Source organism: Salvelinus sp. IW2-2015, linkage group LG15, assembly GCF_002910315.2.
Source record: "Salvelinus sp. IW2-2015 linkage group LG15, ASM291031v2, whole genome shotgun sequence".
NCBI lineage: Eukaryota > Metazoa > Chordata > Actinopteri > Salmoniformes > Salmonidae > Salvelinus > Salvelinus sp. IW2-2015.
In genome coordinates, this window is record NC_036855.1 from 17,473,903 (window position 1) to 17,489,523 (window position 15,621).

A 15,621-nucleotide genomic window follows, 5' to 3' on the forward strand; every position below is an offset into this window, starting at 1 on the left:
TTTCTGCCTCTCTAAGTCTAACTGTCTCTGCCTCTCCTTTCAAACTCTTTCTCCTCTCTAAGTCTAACTGTCTCTGCCTCTCCTTTTCAAACTCTTTCTGTCTCTCTAAGTCTAACTGTCTCTGCCTCTCCTTTTCAAACTCTTTCTGCCTCTCTAAGTCTAACTGTCTCTGCCTCTCCTTTTCAAACCTTTCTGCCTCTCTAAGTCTAACTGTCTCTGCCTCTCCTTTTCAAACTCTCTGTCTCTGCCTCTCCTTTTTCAAACTCCTTCTGTCTCTCTAAGTCTAACTGTCTCTGCCTCTCCTTTTCAAACTCTTTCTGTCTCTCTAAGTCTAACTGTCTCTGGCTCTCCTTTTCAAACTCTTTCTGCCTCTTCTAAGTCTAACTGTCTCTGCCTCTCCTTTTCAAAACTCCTTCTGTCTCTCTAAGTCTAACTGTCTCTGCCTCTCCTTTTCAAACTCCTTCTGTCTCTCTAAGTCTAACTGTCTTGGCTCTCCTTTCAAACTCTTTCTGCCTCCTAAGTCTAACTTCTCTGCCTCTCCTTTCAAACTCTTTCTGCCTCTCTAAGTCTAACTGTCTCTGCCTCTTCCTTTTCAAACTCTTTCTGTCTCTCTAAGTCTAACTGTCTCTGCCTCTCCTTTCAAACTCCTTCTGTCTCTCTAAGTCTAACTGCTCTCTGGCTCTCCTTTTTCAAACTCCTTCTGTCTCTCTAAGTCTAACTGTCTCTGCCTCTCCTTTTCAAACTCCTTCTGTCTCTCTAAGTCTAACTGTCTCTGCCTCTCCTTTTCAAACTCTTTCTGTCTCTCCTGCTCTCTCTGTCTCTCCAACTCTATCTGTCTCTCCCTCTGCAGCTCTTGCCATCGCTGTCTTTCCAGCTCTCTTTGTCTCTCGCTCAGTCTCTCGTTCTCCAACTCGTTGTGTTTCTCTCTTTCTAATTCTTTTAGCTTTAGCTCTCTCTTTCTTGCATATTCTAACGGTTTCTGTCTCTCCATGTCCAGCCATGTCTGTTTCTCCCTCTCAAACTCCTTGCTCTCCCTCTGCCGTTCTTTCTCCCTCTCCAATTCTCTTACTTTCTCAAGGTCTACTTGTTTTTGTTTTTCTATTTCCAGCTCCTCCCTCCATGTCCGTCTGTCCCATGCCGTTCCTCTCTCCCTTTCCTGTGTTTGATTCCGCTCCATCAGTTCTTCTTCTTGACCGTGGGAGCTTTTTCCAAAAGCTTCATCTAGAGAGGGGTTCCTTCGTACTTGTAAGACCTTCCCTTGAGAGCCCCATTGTCCAGACTTCATAGAGAAATCGTCAAAGGGAACTTCCACGTCCCCTCTCTCGGTTTCCTCGTCCCCATAGGATACGGCTTCCTGGATCTGACCAGTCAGAGCAAAGTAGGTGGCCCTGGGCTTGGGTGGCTGCTCATCTGGCTCCAGCATTTTCAACCGCTTCGGTGCTGCCACTTCCTCTCTCTCCCTCTCCTGTTCTCTCGGCTTCTCCTTGTCTACATCCATTTGCATCCTCCTCTCCGCTTCCCTCTGCCTCTCTTTCTCCTTTCTCTCCTTCTCCTTTTCCCTTTGCCTYMCTTTYTCTACCTCTGCCTCCCTATCCATCTCAGTGGTATTCCACTTCTGCAGAACTCCAACCCTCAGGTAGCGTGGTCCCTGTTCCTGTTGGGAGGCTGGTGCTCTCCTTTGAGCCAAACTGAGGACTCCTTGGACCTGAGCATGTCTCTCCTCCACTGGCTCAGCCCTGGCTGACCGATTCCCCTCAGAACGCCTGGAACGGAGGGTCATGGCTTTGTCCTCCAGCTGAGCCAAAGGGACACTCTCACTAACGGCTCTCCTCTCTCCCACCGCCTGCACAGTGTCAAACAAGTGCTCTACAAGATGTGGGCTGGAGGGAGACACAGGCTTGTGGTAGGTGGCGGTGACCAGGCTGCCGTCGTTCTCCCCATCCCCAAGTTTGAGGGACACACTTCTCTTGGGACAGCCCTTTGTGGCACTCTGTGCCCTGTCCTCCTCCATCAGCAGCACACTGTGTCTCTCCACCACRTTCTCAAACAGGGCTGCTCGCACTGTCTGCGCCCCACTGCTGGGGCAGCTCTCCATCCGTCGCCCTGCCTCAGTCAGTACTGCTGAGAGGTCAGAGGTGGTCTGGGTGGGCTGCTCTTKTATTCCTCTGATGTCCTCATCCACCTTTTTTTGGTCACTGAAGCTGTAAACGGAGTCCTCCACCTAAAAATKAGTAATTTAATGAGTTTGGTTACATTAAGTCAGACAGTCTGTGGGCACTTCTACAATAATCCTTATGAGCACTGCCTTGACAAGTTGCATGTCATCTCAAATCAAGCTTTCTTCAATATTTATTCACTGGTTATTAATTTACTTATGAGTGCTCATGTCAATAAACCTAACTATGGATAAGAAATTGATAAGGGGACAATTTTCTAACTTATAGCTGAAAGCCAATATCATCTGCCATTTTCTTTCAAGAAATGAATTTCAACAGATACACTTAGCTGGTGGATAATATAAGATCTGGGAGTGAACGTGTCTGTTTGACAAATAGTCAAATTTGTTTTAAGTATTACATAACAACAGAGAAAAAGAGAGGGTGATACAAAGTGAAGTGATTGAGCGAGGCATTGTGTTTGGGAAGAAAGGGGATCCCACTCCTCTTTGTTGGGTCCATAAAAGTAGGTGTGATGCTGACGTGGTAATCAAAGCCTCTCCATGTTGACCTTTACCCAGTGCTTCACTCTCCGCATGTTTCATAACCAACACACAGAACAACCAGAGATGACGAATGCCCCAGATTAGGTTTCACAGTTCTTTGTACCTCTGTGGCAGTGGTGTTCCATTTTCCTATGTGACATGCTTTCCCATAACTAGAGCAAAGACTGATTAGGAGAAAATGTTTTGTGCCCAGGTTGTTTGAGAGTTGAATTGCAAATCAGAATTTTCCTTGAACATAGTCCTTATAGTGGAAACGTTGCACGAAGATCAAGTTATTTTTGGGGGCTTACAGTGGCAAACACAGAAACTATATAAATACATTACATTTTCAAAAATCGAAACTAGTAAAAAAAAACAATGAAATAAAGGAATATACTGTATTCACAAAGCTTTAACTAAGTTAACACCATCTTCAAATGTTGCTCAAACAAACAGTGACCGTAAAACAAGACAGGAAACAAAGTACAAGCACTTACCAAATCCCCAGTGTTGTGACTGAGATCATTTAACAGGCTGATTCAATTTATCTATCAACATCTTTGGTAATTTGCTAGTAAACTCAAATTGGATGGGCATTAGTAAATTGCTGGAATGGCTCTCATTCTGTTTTTATAGCAAACGAGACAACTTTATTTTGTGTCACTAGCTAAGTTTCTTTCCAATTGGCGACAGATTTTCATGTATATATTCAAGAATCTGCATAAAACAATGCGCATTTCCCACGAGAGATGCGTTTCCATCAATTTGACTTGTTGTGGATAAAAGGCTGTGCGTGATGACATAGTACACATAAAAATAACTTTTGCGGTTAAATTTCCATAAAAAGTTAAAAGGGTTTCCATCACATTTTCAACTCCACTGATGGTTTTCTCACGACAAAAAACGTTTGCGTTAAATATGCCATACTCTGGTATTGTGACGTGCTTCCTGACCAACAGCTCGCATATACAGTGCGGGTATAACCTACATGATGAGATAATAATGGACAAAATATTTCTCAAACGGCAGCCAAGTATTAAAAGGTAAAATGTCAAATAGGGTGCATTGCGAAAGTATTCACCCCTCTTGGCATTTTTCCTATTTTGTTGCCTTACAACCTGGAAATAAAATACATTTTTGGGGGGTTTGTATCATTTGATTCACACAACATACCTACCACTTTGAAGATGCAAAATATTTTTTTATTGTGAAACAAACAAGAAATAAGATTTWAAAAACTGAACCCCCCCCAAAGTCRATACTTTGTAGAGCCACCTTTTGCAGCAATTACAGCTGCAAGTCTCTTAGGATATCTTTCTATAAGCTTGGCACTTCTAGCCACTGAGATTCTTGCCCATTCTTCAAGGCAAAACTGCTCCAGCTCCTTCAAGTTRGATGGATTCCTGCTGGTGTACAAAAATCTTTAAGTCATACCACAGATTCTCAATTGGATTGAGGTCTGGGCTTTGACTAGGCCATTCCAAGACATTTAAATGTTTYCCCTTAAACCACTCGATTGTTGCTTTAGCAGTATGCTTAGGGTCATTGTCCTGCTGGAAGGTGAACCTCCGTCCCAGTCTCAAATCTCTGGAAGACGGAAACAGGTTTCCCTCAAGAATTTCCCTGTATTTAGCGCCATCCATCATTCCTTCAAGTCTGACCAGTTTCACAGTCCCTGCTGATGAAAAACATCCCCACAGCATGATGCTGCCACCACCATGCTTCACTGTGGGGATGGTGTTCTCGGGGTGATGAGAGGTGTTGGGTTTGTGCCAGACATAGCATTTTCCTTGATGGCCAAAAAGCTCAATTTTAGTCTCATCTGACCAGAGTACATTCTTCCATATGTTTAGGGAGTCTCCCACATGCCTTTTGGTGAACACCAAACGTGTTTGCTTATTTTTTTCTTTAAGCAATGGCTTTTTTTCTGGCCACTCTTCCGTAAAGCCCAGCTCTGTGGAGTGTACGGCTTAAAGTAGTCCTATGGACAGATACTCCAATCTCCGCTGTGGAGCTTTGCAGCTCCTTCAGGGTTATCTTTGGTCTATTTGTTGCCTCTCTGATTAATGCCCTCCTTGCCTGGTCTGTGAGTTTTGGTGGGCGGCCCTCTCTTGGCAGGTTTGTTGTGGTGCCATATTCTTTCCCTTTTTTAGGGTGACAGATCATGTGACACTTAAAGTCCACCTGTGTGCAATCTAACTAATTATGTGACTTCTGAAAGTAATTGGTGGCACCAGATCTTATTTAGGGGCTTCATAGCAAAGGGGATGAATACATACGCACGCACCACTTTTCAGTTTTAAATTTTTTTTACATTTCACTTCACCAATTTTGAATATTTTGCGTATGTCCATTACATGAAATCCAAATAAAAATCAATTTAAATTGCAGGTTGTAATGCAACAAAATAGGAAAAACGCCATGGGGGTGAATACTTTTGCAAGGCACTGTATTTGTCCTGTTTCACATATGTACAAGTGTGCAACCTGTACAAGTATGTGTGTGAAATGGAAACATGTTTTTTTGCATATCCCACTCCCCCTGAGACACTCTCAGAGAGTGGGGTCGCGGCCAGGGATCAGTCATTATTGACGACGATGCTGGAGCAATTAGGGTTAAGTGCCTTGCTCAAGGGCAGATCAGATTTTTCACCTTGTCGGAAATTCGAACTAGCAACCATTACTGGTCCAACTCTTTAACCGCTATGCTACCTGCCACCCATCATGATATTTATTGGAAAGGAGCATCAAGCTAAATCACTTTGTACTTTTACCACCCTGTGAAGTTCATCATAACTCATTTCATCTGTAGCCTAAAACTGCATGCTTTCCTGACTCGTAGWAGGAAGACCACACAACATGCCATCACGTGACTTCAAGTTTACTTCGATATAATGGTTATTATATCAATATTTGCAGATAAAAACATTTACACCGCCATTTCTCGCATAATTAATTATACCGACACAAAAAGATCCCACCATGTCTAGCGTATTTTGTTTTGTCGACACTGGTCAAGTTTACCGACAACTTAGCTGTTTCCATCGGGCGTGTTGTGACATTTTTTATCAGACATTTTATCTGTACTTCACTCGCATAAAAAGGTTGGATGAAAACCTGGTTACTGAAGACCAGGGATTAAAAAATCTAATTCGCATTTGGAGAAACAGTGCCACTGTTCGTCGCAGCGCCTTTGTTTTTGTTTTGAGGTGAGGAGTGTCTGGCAGCGTGGTGTTTTTGAGATGAGGAGTGTCTGGCAGCGTGGTGTTTTGAGATGAGGAGTGTCTGGCAGCGTGGTGTTTGAGGCGAGGAGTGTCTGGCAGCGTGGTGTTTTGAGATGAGGAGTTCTGGCAGCGTGGTGTTTTGAGATGAGGAGTGTCCTGGCAGCGTGGTGTTTTGAGGCGAGGAGTGTCTGGCAGTGTGGTGTTTTGAGGTGAGGAGTGTCTGGCAGTGTGGTGTTTTGAGGTGAGGAGTGTCTGGCAGGGTGGTGTTTTGAGGTGAGGAGTGTCCGGCAGCGTGGTGTTTTGAGGTGAGGAGCATCTGGCAGCGTGGTAAAATAAGTTGCAGTACATATTCTGCTGTTCTATCTTATAAAACAGTGTTGGTTGTTTGCAGTAACTTCATTGTTGTTGTAATATCCCAAACAAACATGGCAGTTTCACCAAGTAAGGATTCTAGCTTGAACTGTCGTTGCTTGCCTATCATAGACAGTAGTGTTTCAACTGGGTTTGCCTGGTAGGCACGGGAGTTTGAACAATTCTCACAGGGCTCACTGCAATCCTACACCAAACCACCTACACCAGATTAACCTAAGCAAATCCCAGAGCCTCTCTTACCCTCCTTTGAGGATCAGTGTCACTCTCATGGCGGTCTGTCGCCTCACTGGAGGAGGGACTGCCGAGGTCTGTGGTCCTCTCAGAGCCAAGCCTGATGAAGAGAAACACACATATCACACAAGACATGCCAATGGGAGAGCCATAAAAGGACTGACAGACAGTGTAGTGAGGAGCTCCTACCTTTTGGTCAGGTCAGGGGGCAGTGGGCGGGACTTGAACTGTGGTMTAACAGCAGGGGTCTGGGCTGGTGGTGTAACAGTATCTTCAGTAAGCTTCCTGATTCGCTGTTTAACACCACCCAATGTTACATCTGCCTCTTGGATTGGCTGTACTGGAGAGTTAGACCCTGGTCTTTGGGCAGCAACACGGAGAGGAACCACAGGAGAGAAAGAAGAGGAGGAATCAAGCAAGAGACTGATCCGTCTCTTAATGCTGCCTCCACCCTTTCCATCATCCTCCTCCTCTTCTTCCTCTGTTTTCTTCTCTCTCCCTAATACGAGGGCTGAGGGCTTGCTGTCTGGGGCCGRTGGTGTAACATTGGTCCCCTCTGCTCCCTTCTCCTTCTCTGTCCTCCGTARCGGTTCCACTGGAGTGTTTTCCTTGCTGTCGGTCTTGGCAGGTCGGCCGTGGTGCAGTGACAGGCCAATGGACTCAAACTTGGAGGTGAGGTCGGCTGAGAGGGGACGTCTCACTGCCCAGCGAGCAGCTGGGGTGGGCGACTCAGCCTGAGTGGGAGAGGGCAGGAAGATGGCCGACACAGGTCTGGGCCTGGAGGCTCTAGACTGGGATCGGAGTTGAACTGTGACCTTGGGCCCTTCATCCCCCTTCCTTTCCTCCTCATCTTGCCCTATCTGACTGAGGAAGCCCATAGACTTGGCTCTGGTCATAGAGGCTGCCCCAGCTCTGATACTGGATGCTGTTTTGTTCCTTTCCTTCTCCGGTTTGGTGGATCCGGACCATTCTGCTGAAGGCGGTTTCTTAGGGCCTCGTGAGTGGAACAAGCCTGCCGCAGCTGGCTTCTGACGCCGGACCGGTTGGGAGGGAGTTGGTTTGCTGGGGTCCCCAAGGGTTAGAAGAGGGGCGGGTTTGAAGGGCTGGGCTACAGGCTTCGTGGTTTGTCCCATGCTCAACTTATGAGAGGGTTTGTAGGAGTTAGGAGCAGGACAGCTGGGGTTGATCGGCACTGGCCTGTGTTTGCTGGTGACATTCGGCTGCTGAGGTTTTGGGGTGCTGGGTGAGTCAGGTTTGTAAGAAGTAGGGTGAGTGGGCACTGGTCGGGGGTTGGTATTAGGCTTAGGCGCAAGTATGGGCCGGATGGTGGGGGTTTTCTCCACAGCGAAAGGTCTGGGAGTGAGCCGTGGTTTGGGTGCAGGGACAGGCTTACTAGGCTCTGGAGTGATGATGAGGGAGGCCTGGGTGTTGGAGGGACCCTCCGTGAGGCGCTTGTTACTGGAGTCAGACAGAGGGCTGAGGTGCAGTCGTCCCCCTACACCAATCCTTTCCACCTCCCCAGTCTGCACCTCCACTTGTGCAGCCATCCCTGTGGAAAAACACCTAGGGAGAGGAATGTACAAATCTCTATCAGCACCTTTGGCCATTAACTGTTGGTCTAGCAGTAAAACCATAAACAAAGTTCAATAAATGATCTATTCAGCGAGTCGTACTGCCACTCCTTTCTCTGATACAATGCACTGACTGTACTACGACGGGTGCATTCACATCAGGAACATGGGACAGAGGAAGTAAAGGCTGTCTTGGTTATCTGAGCACTACTCTGGACTTTGCCTTGGGAGGCGTCATGCACCCAGAGATGTGGCTGGCTGCTCTAGAAGCAGATGGGCTGTTAAACACAGGCCATTCATTAGTATGGCAGGCCTCAGCCAGGGGGAGAGGGAGAGATCCATCACCTCTGGAGGGTTCAGTTCCCCATATACAGGGAAGCGTTCAGTTCCCTGGGTACGTTGAAAGGTTTAGTTCCCTGGCAGCATCGTTTCCATCTACTGTTTCTCCATCTGCCGTGACTGGGTCTGACTCAGAGATAACCAGTACACAAAGTCTGAGACAACATCGTGAGCTTGGGACTATACATTTTTGTCAAGATGTAATTATTGACATAGAAACAGTGAACAGACCAAGGCTACCTATATAGTACTCTAAATTCAAAATAAAAATAGCTGACACCATTCAAACCAATTAGGGTTTGGAACTTTAAAGCCAAATATCTCAGAATCATCTTTTTGCAGATAGAACCTTATAATCCCAAGAACTCAAAATATAGATGTAGCTACAGGTGAGACAGCAGAAATCCTGCCAGCACAATGACCGTCTGGCGCTCCTTTTGAAGATCTACAGTAATCTGAAGATTACAGAGCTGCACCAGACAGCAGGAACAGTGAGGCAGGAAGGCTCACTCTCCTATGAGTGTCATTGTTGTCTTTTCCATTCAGTCAGTGTAGTAATGCAAGGCAGGTCTGGCCTATGGCAAAGGGGAATTCCATTGAAAAGCTACACAAGTAATTAGATATTCGGCTCCTCCCCTACTAAAGTGCTCTACCAGTACTGAGGCGGTCACTACATTATCAGCCGGTGATTGTTAAGCAAATAATTGTCGGTCTAACAGTAATTTACTGTTAATTAACGTACAGTAAACACAGTCATATCACATGTTCCCATCATCAAGAGGGAGAGCATTTCTCGCAACACCCGCAATAACATCTGCTAAATATGTGTATGTGACCAATAACATTTGATTTGAGAGCAAAAACATCAAAGCAACAACGTTTGGTGGACTGCTGCCCTTTAAGAGGCTCCTGCAGATCTGATCATGTATTCCACATGTTCTTCTCTTGAGTTAGGCTTCTCTGTAAGGGATTGACTGCTCTCCTATGGTGTGAGAGGGGGGGACACAGAACTGTTTGGTGGTGCAATTATCCAATTCTGCTTCGACTGCAGTTCAAATAAAATGTCATCGGTCGCAAATTTTATTGGTCGCACACATGTCCTAGTTGTTGTTGTGGGCAATCCCATCATCACTCACTTGACTGTCTGGCAACCGTCTGCAGTGGAGCCCTGGTTTCTGTGGTAACCACTCAGTGATGTCATATCACACTGGAGTAAGGAGTAGGTGCCTGGGGAGAGTGCACAATTTGGTGTCATTACAAAGGAAGGAACTCTGTTTCCTGTAACATTAGACCCTGCGGCTGCATACATCAAAGTGTAGCACAGAGCTCAGCATCATTACTATAGTCTCAGACCTTCCACCGGAAATCCACTTAGCATTTTTTATTTATGGAAACACGCAGACAGAGAAATACCCTAACATACATTTTGAAGGATGTAAACAAAGATTCAAAAAAGACTAACAAAAATTGTAGATTTCACAAGTTGCATAATAGATATAACATGGAAAAGAGAAAGAAAAGAATGGGAGTAAAGGGAAAGAGTATCCTACTGCTAGCAGGGGGCTGATAAATTGAGGCAGTGGTTGTTGACAGGAAACGCTTTTGCAAAGCTGGAATGCTAAACATTCACTGTAGATGGGTCCAGCAACACAGCAGGGACTGGAGGAAAAACCACTGTCTGTAAGAATTGCACTGCACAACCACCATTTCCCTTGCAAACAGCTCATTTGCTTTTTAAAGTACAAACATATCCTAAATCTGGACCAGATCTAACCAAGTTCAATTGAGTAGGGACTAGCCTACCTTTCAACTAGAGAGACAAATGAGGTAAAAACATGGAATGAGCTCTGCTATGAGACAGATTCAAAATAAGCTCATCGCAACTGGGGAAGAGAATATAGTAGATAGATATGTGTTTGACATGGGCATTAAATGTATGCCAAACAAAAAACATTAATTTCATAGTTTAACAAACCAGTGGTTTGTGACTTATGATTTCCCATTGTAGCCAATTCAATTGCAGAAATTCCGTTGCCGATTTTTGGGAAATTTGAGTTTCAAATCGCTTCATAATTTTTTTTGATAGGTCTAACTTCACCTGTTACTTCTGTGAATGTTCATTATCCTCCTCATGAGGGAGATAATTTAGAAAATATACTGAACAAATTCCTACGATTTTACTGAGTTACAGTTCATGTAAAGATTTCAGTCAATTGAAATTCATTAATTAGGCCCTAAACTATGGATTTCACGACTGGGAATACAGATACGCATCTGTTGGGTACAGATACCTTTAATAAAAAGGTAGGGGCTTGGATCAGAAAACCAGTCAGTATCTGGTGTGACCACCAATATCCTCACGCAGCACGACACATCTCCATCGCATAGAGTTGATCATGCTGTTGATTGTGACCTGTGGAATGTTGTTCAACTCCTCTTCAATGGCTGTGCGAAGTTGCTGAATTTGGGCAGGAAATGGAAAACGGTGTCGTACACGTCGATCCAAAGCATCCCAAACATGCTCAATAGGTGACGTCTGGTGAGTATGCAGGCCATGGAAGAAATGGGGGGGACATGTTCAGCTTCCAGGAAGTGTACAGATCCTTGCGTCATAGGGTCGTGCATTATCATGCTGAAACATGAGTTGATGGCAGCGGATGAATGGCACGACAATGGGCATCAGGATCTCGTCGCGGTATCTCTGTGACGATGCCGAACTGCATTCAGGTCAAGACCCTGGTGAGGATAACGAGCATGCAGATAAGCTTCCCTGAGATGGTTTCTGACAATTTATGCAGAAATTCTTTGGTTGTGCAAACAAACCCACCGTTTCAACAGCTGTCCGGGTGGCTGGTCTCACATCCGCAGACCATGTGTAACCACGCCAGCCCAGGACCTCCACATCCGGCGGGATCATCTAAGACCAGCCACCCAGACAGCTGATAAAACGGAGGAGTATTTCTGTCTTTTATAAAGCCCTTGTGGGGAAATACAAATTCTTATTGGCTGGGCCTGGCTCCCCAGTGAGTTGGCCTGGCTCCCAAGTGGGTGGGCCTGTGCCCTCCCAGGCCCACCCATGGCTGCTCCCCTGTCAAATCCATAGATCAGGGCCTGAAGAATTTATTTCAATTGACAGATTTCCTTATATGAATTGTAACTCTAAAATCACTGAAATTGCATTTATATTTTTGTTCAGTATAGATAATTTGCTTCCTACAAGAGCACAAAAAGGTGTGTATTTCAAGACATATTTCAAAAATTAGTCATGTAAAGAACTTTGTGTCTTAAAGGGGCAGTGTTGTATTTTGAAACAGGCTTGCATGTTTGCATATGTAGCCAATAGGCAGAGGGTAGCATAGTTTGACTGATTCTCTGTAATAATGGTATGGGAATAATGATGCATTTTATTTTGTAAAGTGGTTTCTTGCATCAAACATCACAACATTTTCAGTAATTTCCTTGTCTTTAGGACAAGTGGATAAACAGGTTAATATCAAGCCCTGCATGTTTTTTCTCTCCAAAAGTCTCAAGGAATGTAGACCTACACTGAACACCACACATTGGCTGCTACTGTAGGCTGAACGATAAAACAGCTATTAACATGTTAAAATGTTATGGGATGCATTTTCTCCATTGTTTTTTTTTAAAGGTAGGCCACTCTGGTAGGCCTACATTATGATCAAATAACAACAGTAGCCTACTTGACCACTGTTAAAACTAACTTAAAGCAGGTACAGCCTCAGTGTTCACAGTAAACGYGCGGTGGAAGTTGCACAGAATTCTCACAACGTTCAAGTTTGCACTCAACAGACCTGACAAAAAAAGTTAGAGGGAACATTGTATGTGGCATTGTGTTGTGACAAAACTGCACATTTGAGTGGCCATGTTTTGTCCCCAACACAAGGTGCACCTGTGTAATGACCATGCTGTTTATTCAGCATCTTGATATGCCACACCTGTCAGGTGGATGGATTATCTTGGCAAAGGAGAAATACTCACATCAAATTTCAGCTCATGAAACATGGGAACAACAYTTTACATGTTGCATCTATATTTTTGTTCAAAGTGTGTGTTCAAGGCACAAGGAAATGTTTCTTAGACTTACAGATGGCAGAAAAAGTATAAAATCGAGCACACAGCTATGCAATCTCCATAGACAAACATTGCCATCAGAATGGCCCGTACTGAAGAGCGCAGTGACTTTCAACGTGGCACCGTGATAGGATGACAACCATTAGGGACACACAAACATTGACACTCACGAGGAATAACTTGGTGGTGACTTGACTACTAGAGAACAAAAGTAATTTGGGAGATGAAAGGAAAAGATAAGATCCTAAGAGGAAGAAGAAAGGAAAGTAAAGATCAATAGACAACTTAATATTAGGCCTAGCACTTTTCTGAGACAAAATCAGAATTAGGCTACATTTATTTGTTGCAACCTGCTAGTGTCAGTGTGTGGTGCATGCACACCACTATGTCCTCTATCATATTGGTAAGTATAGACACTTTTAGACTTTAGTCACTGTTCTTAAGAGGAACTAAGGATCTATTTGACCGTGTGTTCTGGATACACATATTGTACTCACTAATAGTCATTACTCATTAGGTGACACCATTGGCATACCTTTCATACAGACCGAAATACCACTAATTTACCATGCCTGCTTTAAAAAAAAATTATACCAGCTTTTCCATATATATCTGAATAGGGTAGGGGGTAAAAAAACATGGTAAATTAAAAGCCACATGAAGACCTTGTCACAGACCCTGTAACCAAAATACAGGTACCAGGTCTGTGAATGGTTCCCTGCTTTTTGTAGGAAAATGAACACTTCTATGTTTAATAACTCCCTAATTTGAAATGCAAATAGACCACATGGTTAAATTCCCAATCTGGCCCTCATATCATCATGGCCACCTAAACACCCCCAGCTTCCAATTGGCTCATTAATCCCCCTGTAACTATTCCCCAGGTCCTTGCTGTAAATGAGAATGTGTTCTCAGTCAACTTACCTGGTCAAATAAATGAAAACACCCCCCACCTCTCCTGATTTGCCAGTTACCCACTGATATGTATACAAACGGTATGGCTGCAAGTGGTAAATAAGGGGCTGTTTGAACGTTTTTTTAAATATATATATATATAAAGGAAATATACCACATCTTCTGTCTGAAATGGTTATGAGTAACACTAGCATACCCGTGTAATAAAAAGGCATCTGGAATGGTTAAAATGAAGCCTAATTTCCTGTACTGTGCCTTGGTATTGTGTGGGTAACACTGGCATGTCAATGACAGTCTGGTTTAGCCAGTTTAAGTTTTGCAGAGGAAAAATACTTACGAAACTGTTATGTGAACAAAAACTAAGCAACACCTAGTTAAATACAGGTGAAATAAAATAAAAAACACTTTAACCTATGAGAAGTTGCTTGTGTGAGACTAGTAGTGTGGGGGTGTAGAAAATAGGGGTGCGATTATTTTCGTATTAGCGTGTTCACTCTTATTCTGTCAGATCGATGATAGTTCATTGCCCAGGAAAGTGATATAACATAATGCATTGTGATATTTAATTCAGCGGTCAGTCTCGTCTTGGCCCTACACGTTCTCTAACGTTGTTCGTTAGTTGTTTAGCTAACGTTAGCGCAACAGCTACGCACCACCGCAAGAGCATAAAGAAAATGGCTAACCAACTTTTAGCCTAGAGTTTTGAAACTGCCTTTGGTGTAACACTTGCTACATGCGATCCTGAATCGATTCTTTAAAATGCATTTCATGTAATTTTGCGAAAAGTTACCTAACGAGTTGTGAGTCGTATCTATGTCGGAGCTTAGCTAGTATAACGTTACCTGGCTAGTCGGACCTAGCTAACTAACAGTTAGTCTCAGTCAAGAGACGCTGATTTAGAAAAACAGACAAACTAGATAAACATTACAATATTATCCAGCACGTGTGAAACCATGAGGATCAGAGAAGAAAAATACAAACTAGCAAGCGATACGTAGCGTGGCATAATTAGCTAACGTTAGTAGATTGATAAGTCGTTAGCTAGCTATCTGACAATTAGCTCAATGTAGCTGCTAGCTTACTTACCAACTTAGCCATGCGTATCCCTGCGTCGTTTTTATGTGAATCGATTCGTTTAAACAATCGTCAGATGAGTATCTAGCTACAAAACCTGGCTGGTGTGAACTATTATCCCGTCGCAGCTGTCATTAGCTAGCTAACCTTAATACAGGAATCTAAATTAACTTACTTCACTGAGAAATCCATCCACCTGTCGTGTTTATCCGTACCTTTCACCAGGGACCTAATAATTTTCTTCAACCAAACCTCAGTCAATCGATCTGCGGTGTGGGAAAGGGTAACGTTATCAGTCAGGCAGAGGCGAACCTGTTGCGAACACACTAGTAGCCAGGTTGCTCGGAGACTAGCTGCGATTCAACCAACAATTGTCTTTTGACATTGTGCTGGGACTCTCCCAGCACCAAATGTCAAGACGATTACTGGTTGAATCGCAGCTATTCTGAGACATGAGCTTTCAATAGATACATTTGAAACTGGCTAAACAAGTTGAGTTGATAGCCATCTGTAACTAGTTGACTTACTTTTCTCTCCTCACACCCTTGCCACCAGGCTCACTCCAACTTGGTAGTAGAGCTGAGGGATTTGTTTTGATACTGTAGTTGGCTGGCTGCCTGCTAGCTACAAGTTGGTAGGTACAGTATGGTGTCCCACCATGTGGACAGTTTCCATTACTACACCGACATGGTCTGCGACAGGTGAGATGTAAAGGCATCTCCTTCGATATATGGGTAGGTTCTGATTAGGGACATTCTTTCAACTCCGATACATTTTTCAAAAATCAACCCATTCCTCCTAGTTACCTAGTACAATGGCGCATCAATACCATATCATTGTTGCTGCAATACCAAACATATCCAGACAATTAGTTTGCTTGTGCATACCCTTTATTCGTTCCAATGTCAGGCCAGTTAATGTAAGCCTATTTCATGTTTACTCATGTTTCCCCCCAAATAATCAAAAGGTAAATAAAATAACGTTCAAACAAAGTGTCTTTAAATCCCACCTTTTCACTCCTCATATAGCAAGCATTCAAAAGTATGCAAATCTCTAGCTTCACACAAAATATATTTGCAATACTGAATTGAAACCAGGGGGTA

The 15,621-nt window shown here is 43.9% G+C and overlaps 1 protein-coding gene across 1 annotated transcript; it reads right to left on the bottom strand.

The window, feature by feature from the left end:
• Positions 1–664: 664 nt before the first annotated feature.
• Positions 665–15,132, bottom strand: LOC112081240 (inner centromere protein). The gene is made up of 6 exons (XM_024147514.2): positions 15,046–15,132; positions 14,694–14,784; positions 9,574–9,664; positions 6,717–8,090; positions 6,537–6,627; positions 665–2,221 (listed from the first exon to the last, which is right to left on the bottom strand). Exons 3-6 carry the CDS (start codon positions 9,636–9,638, stop codon positions 665–667), a joined length of 3,087 nt encoding a protein of 1,028 aa, XP_024003282.2. The 5' UTR covers positions 9,639–9,664; positions 14,694–14,784; positions 15,046–15,132.
• Positions 15,133–15,621: the final 489 nt, after the last annotated feature.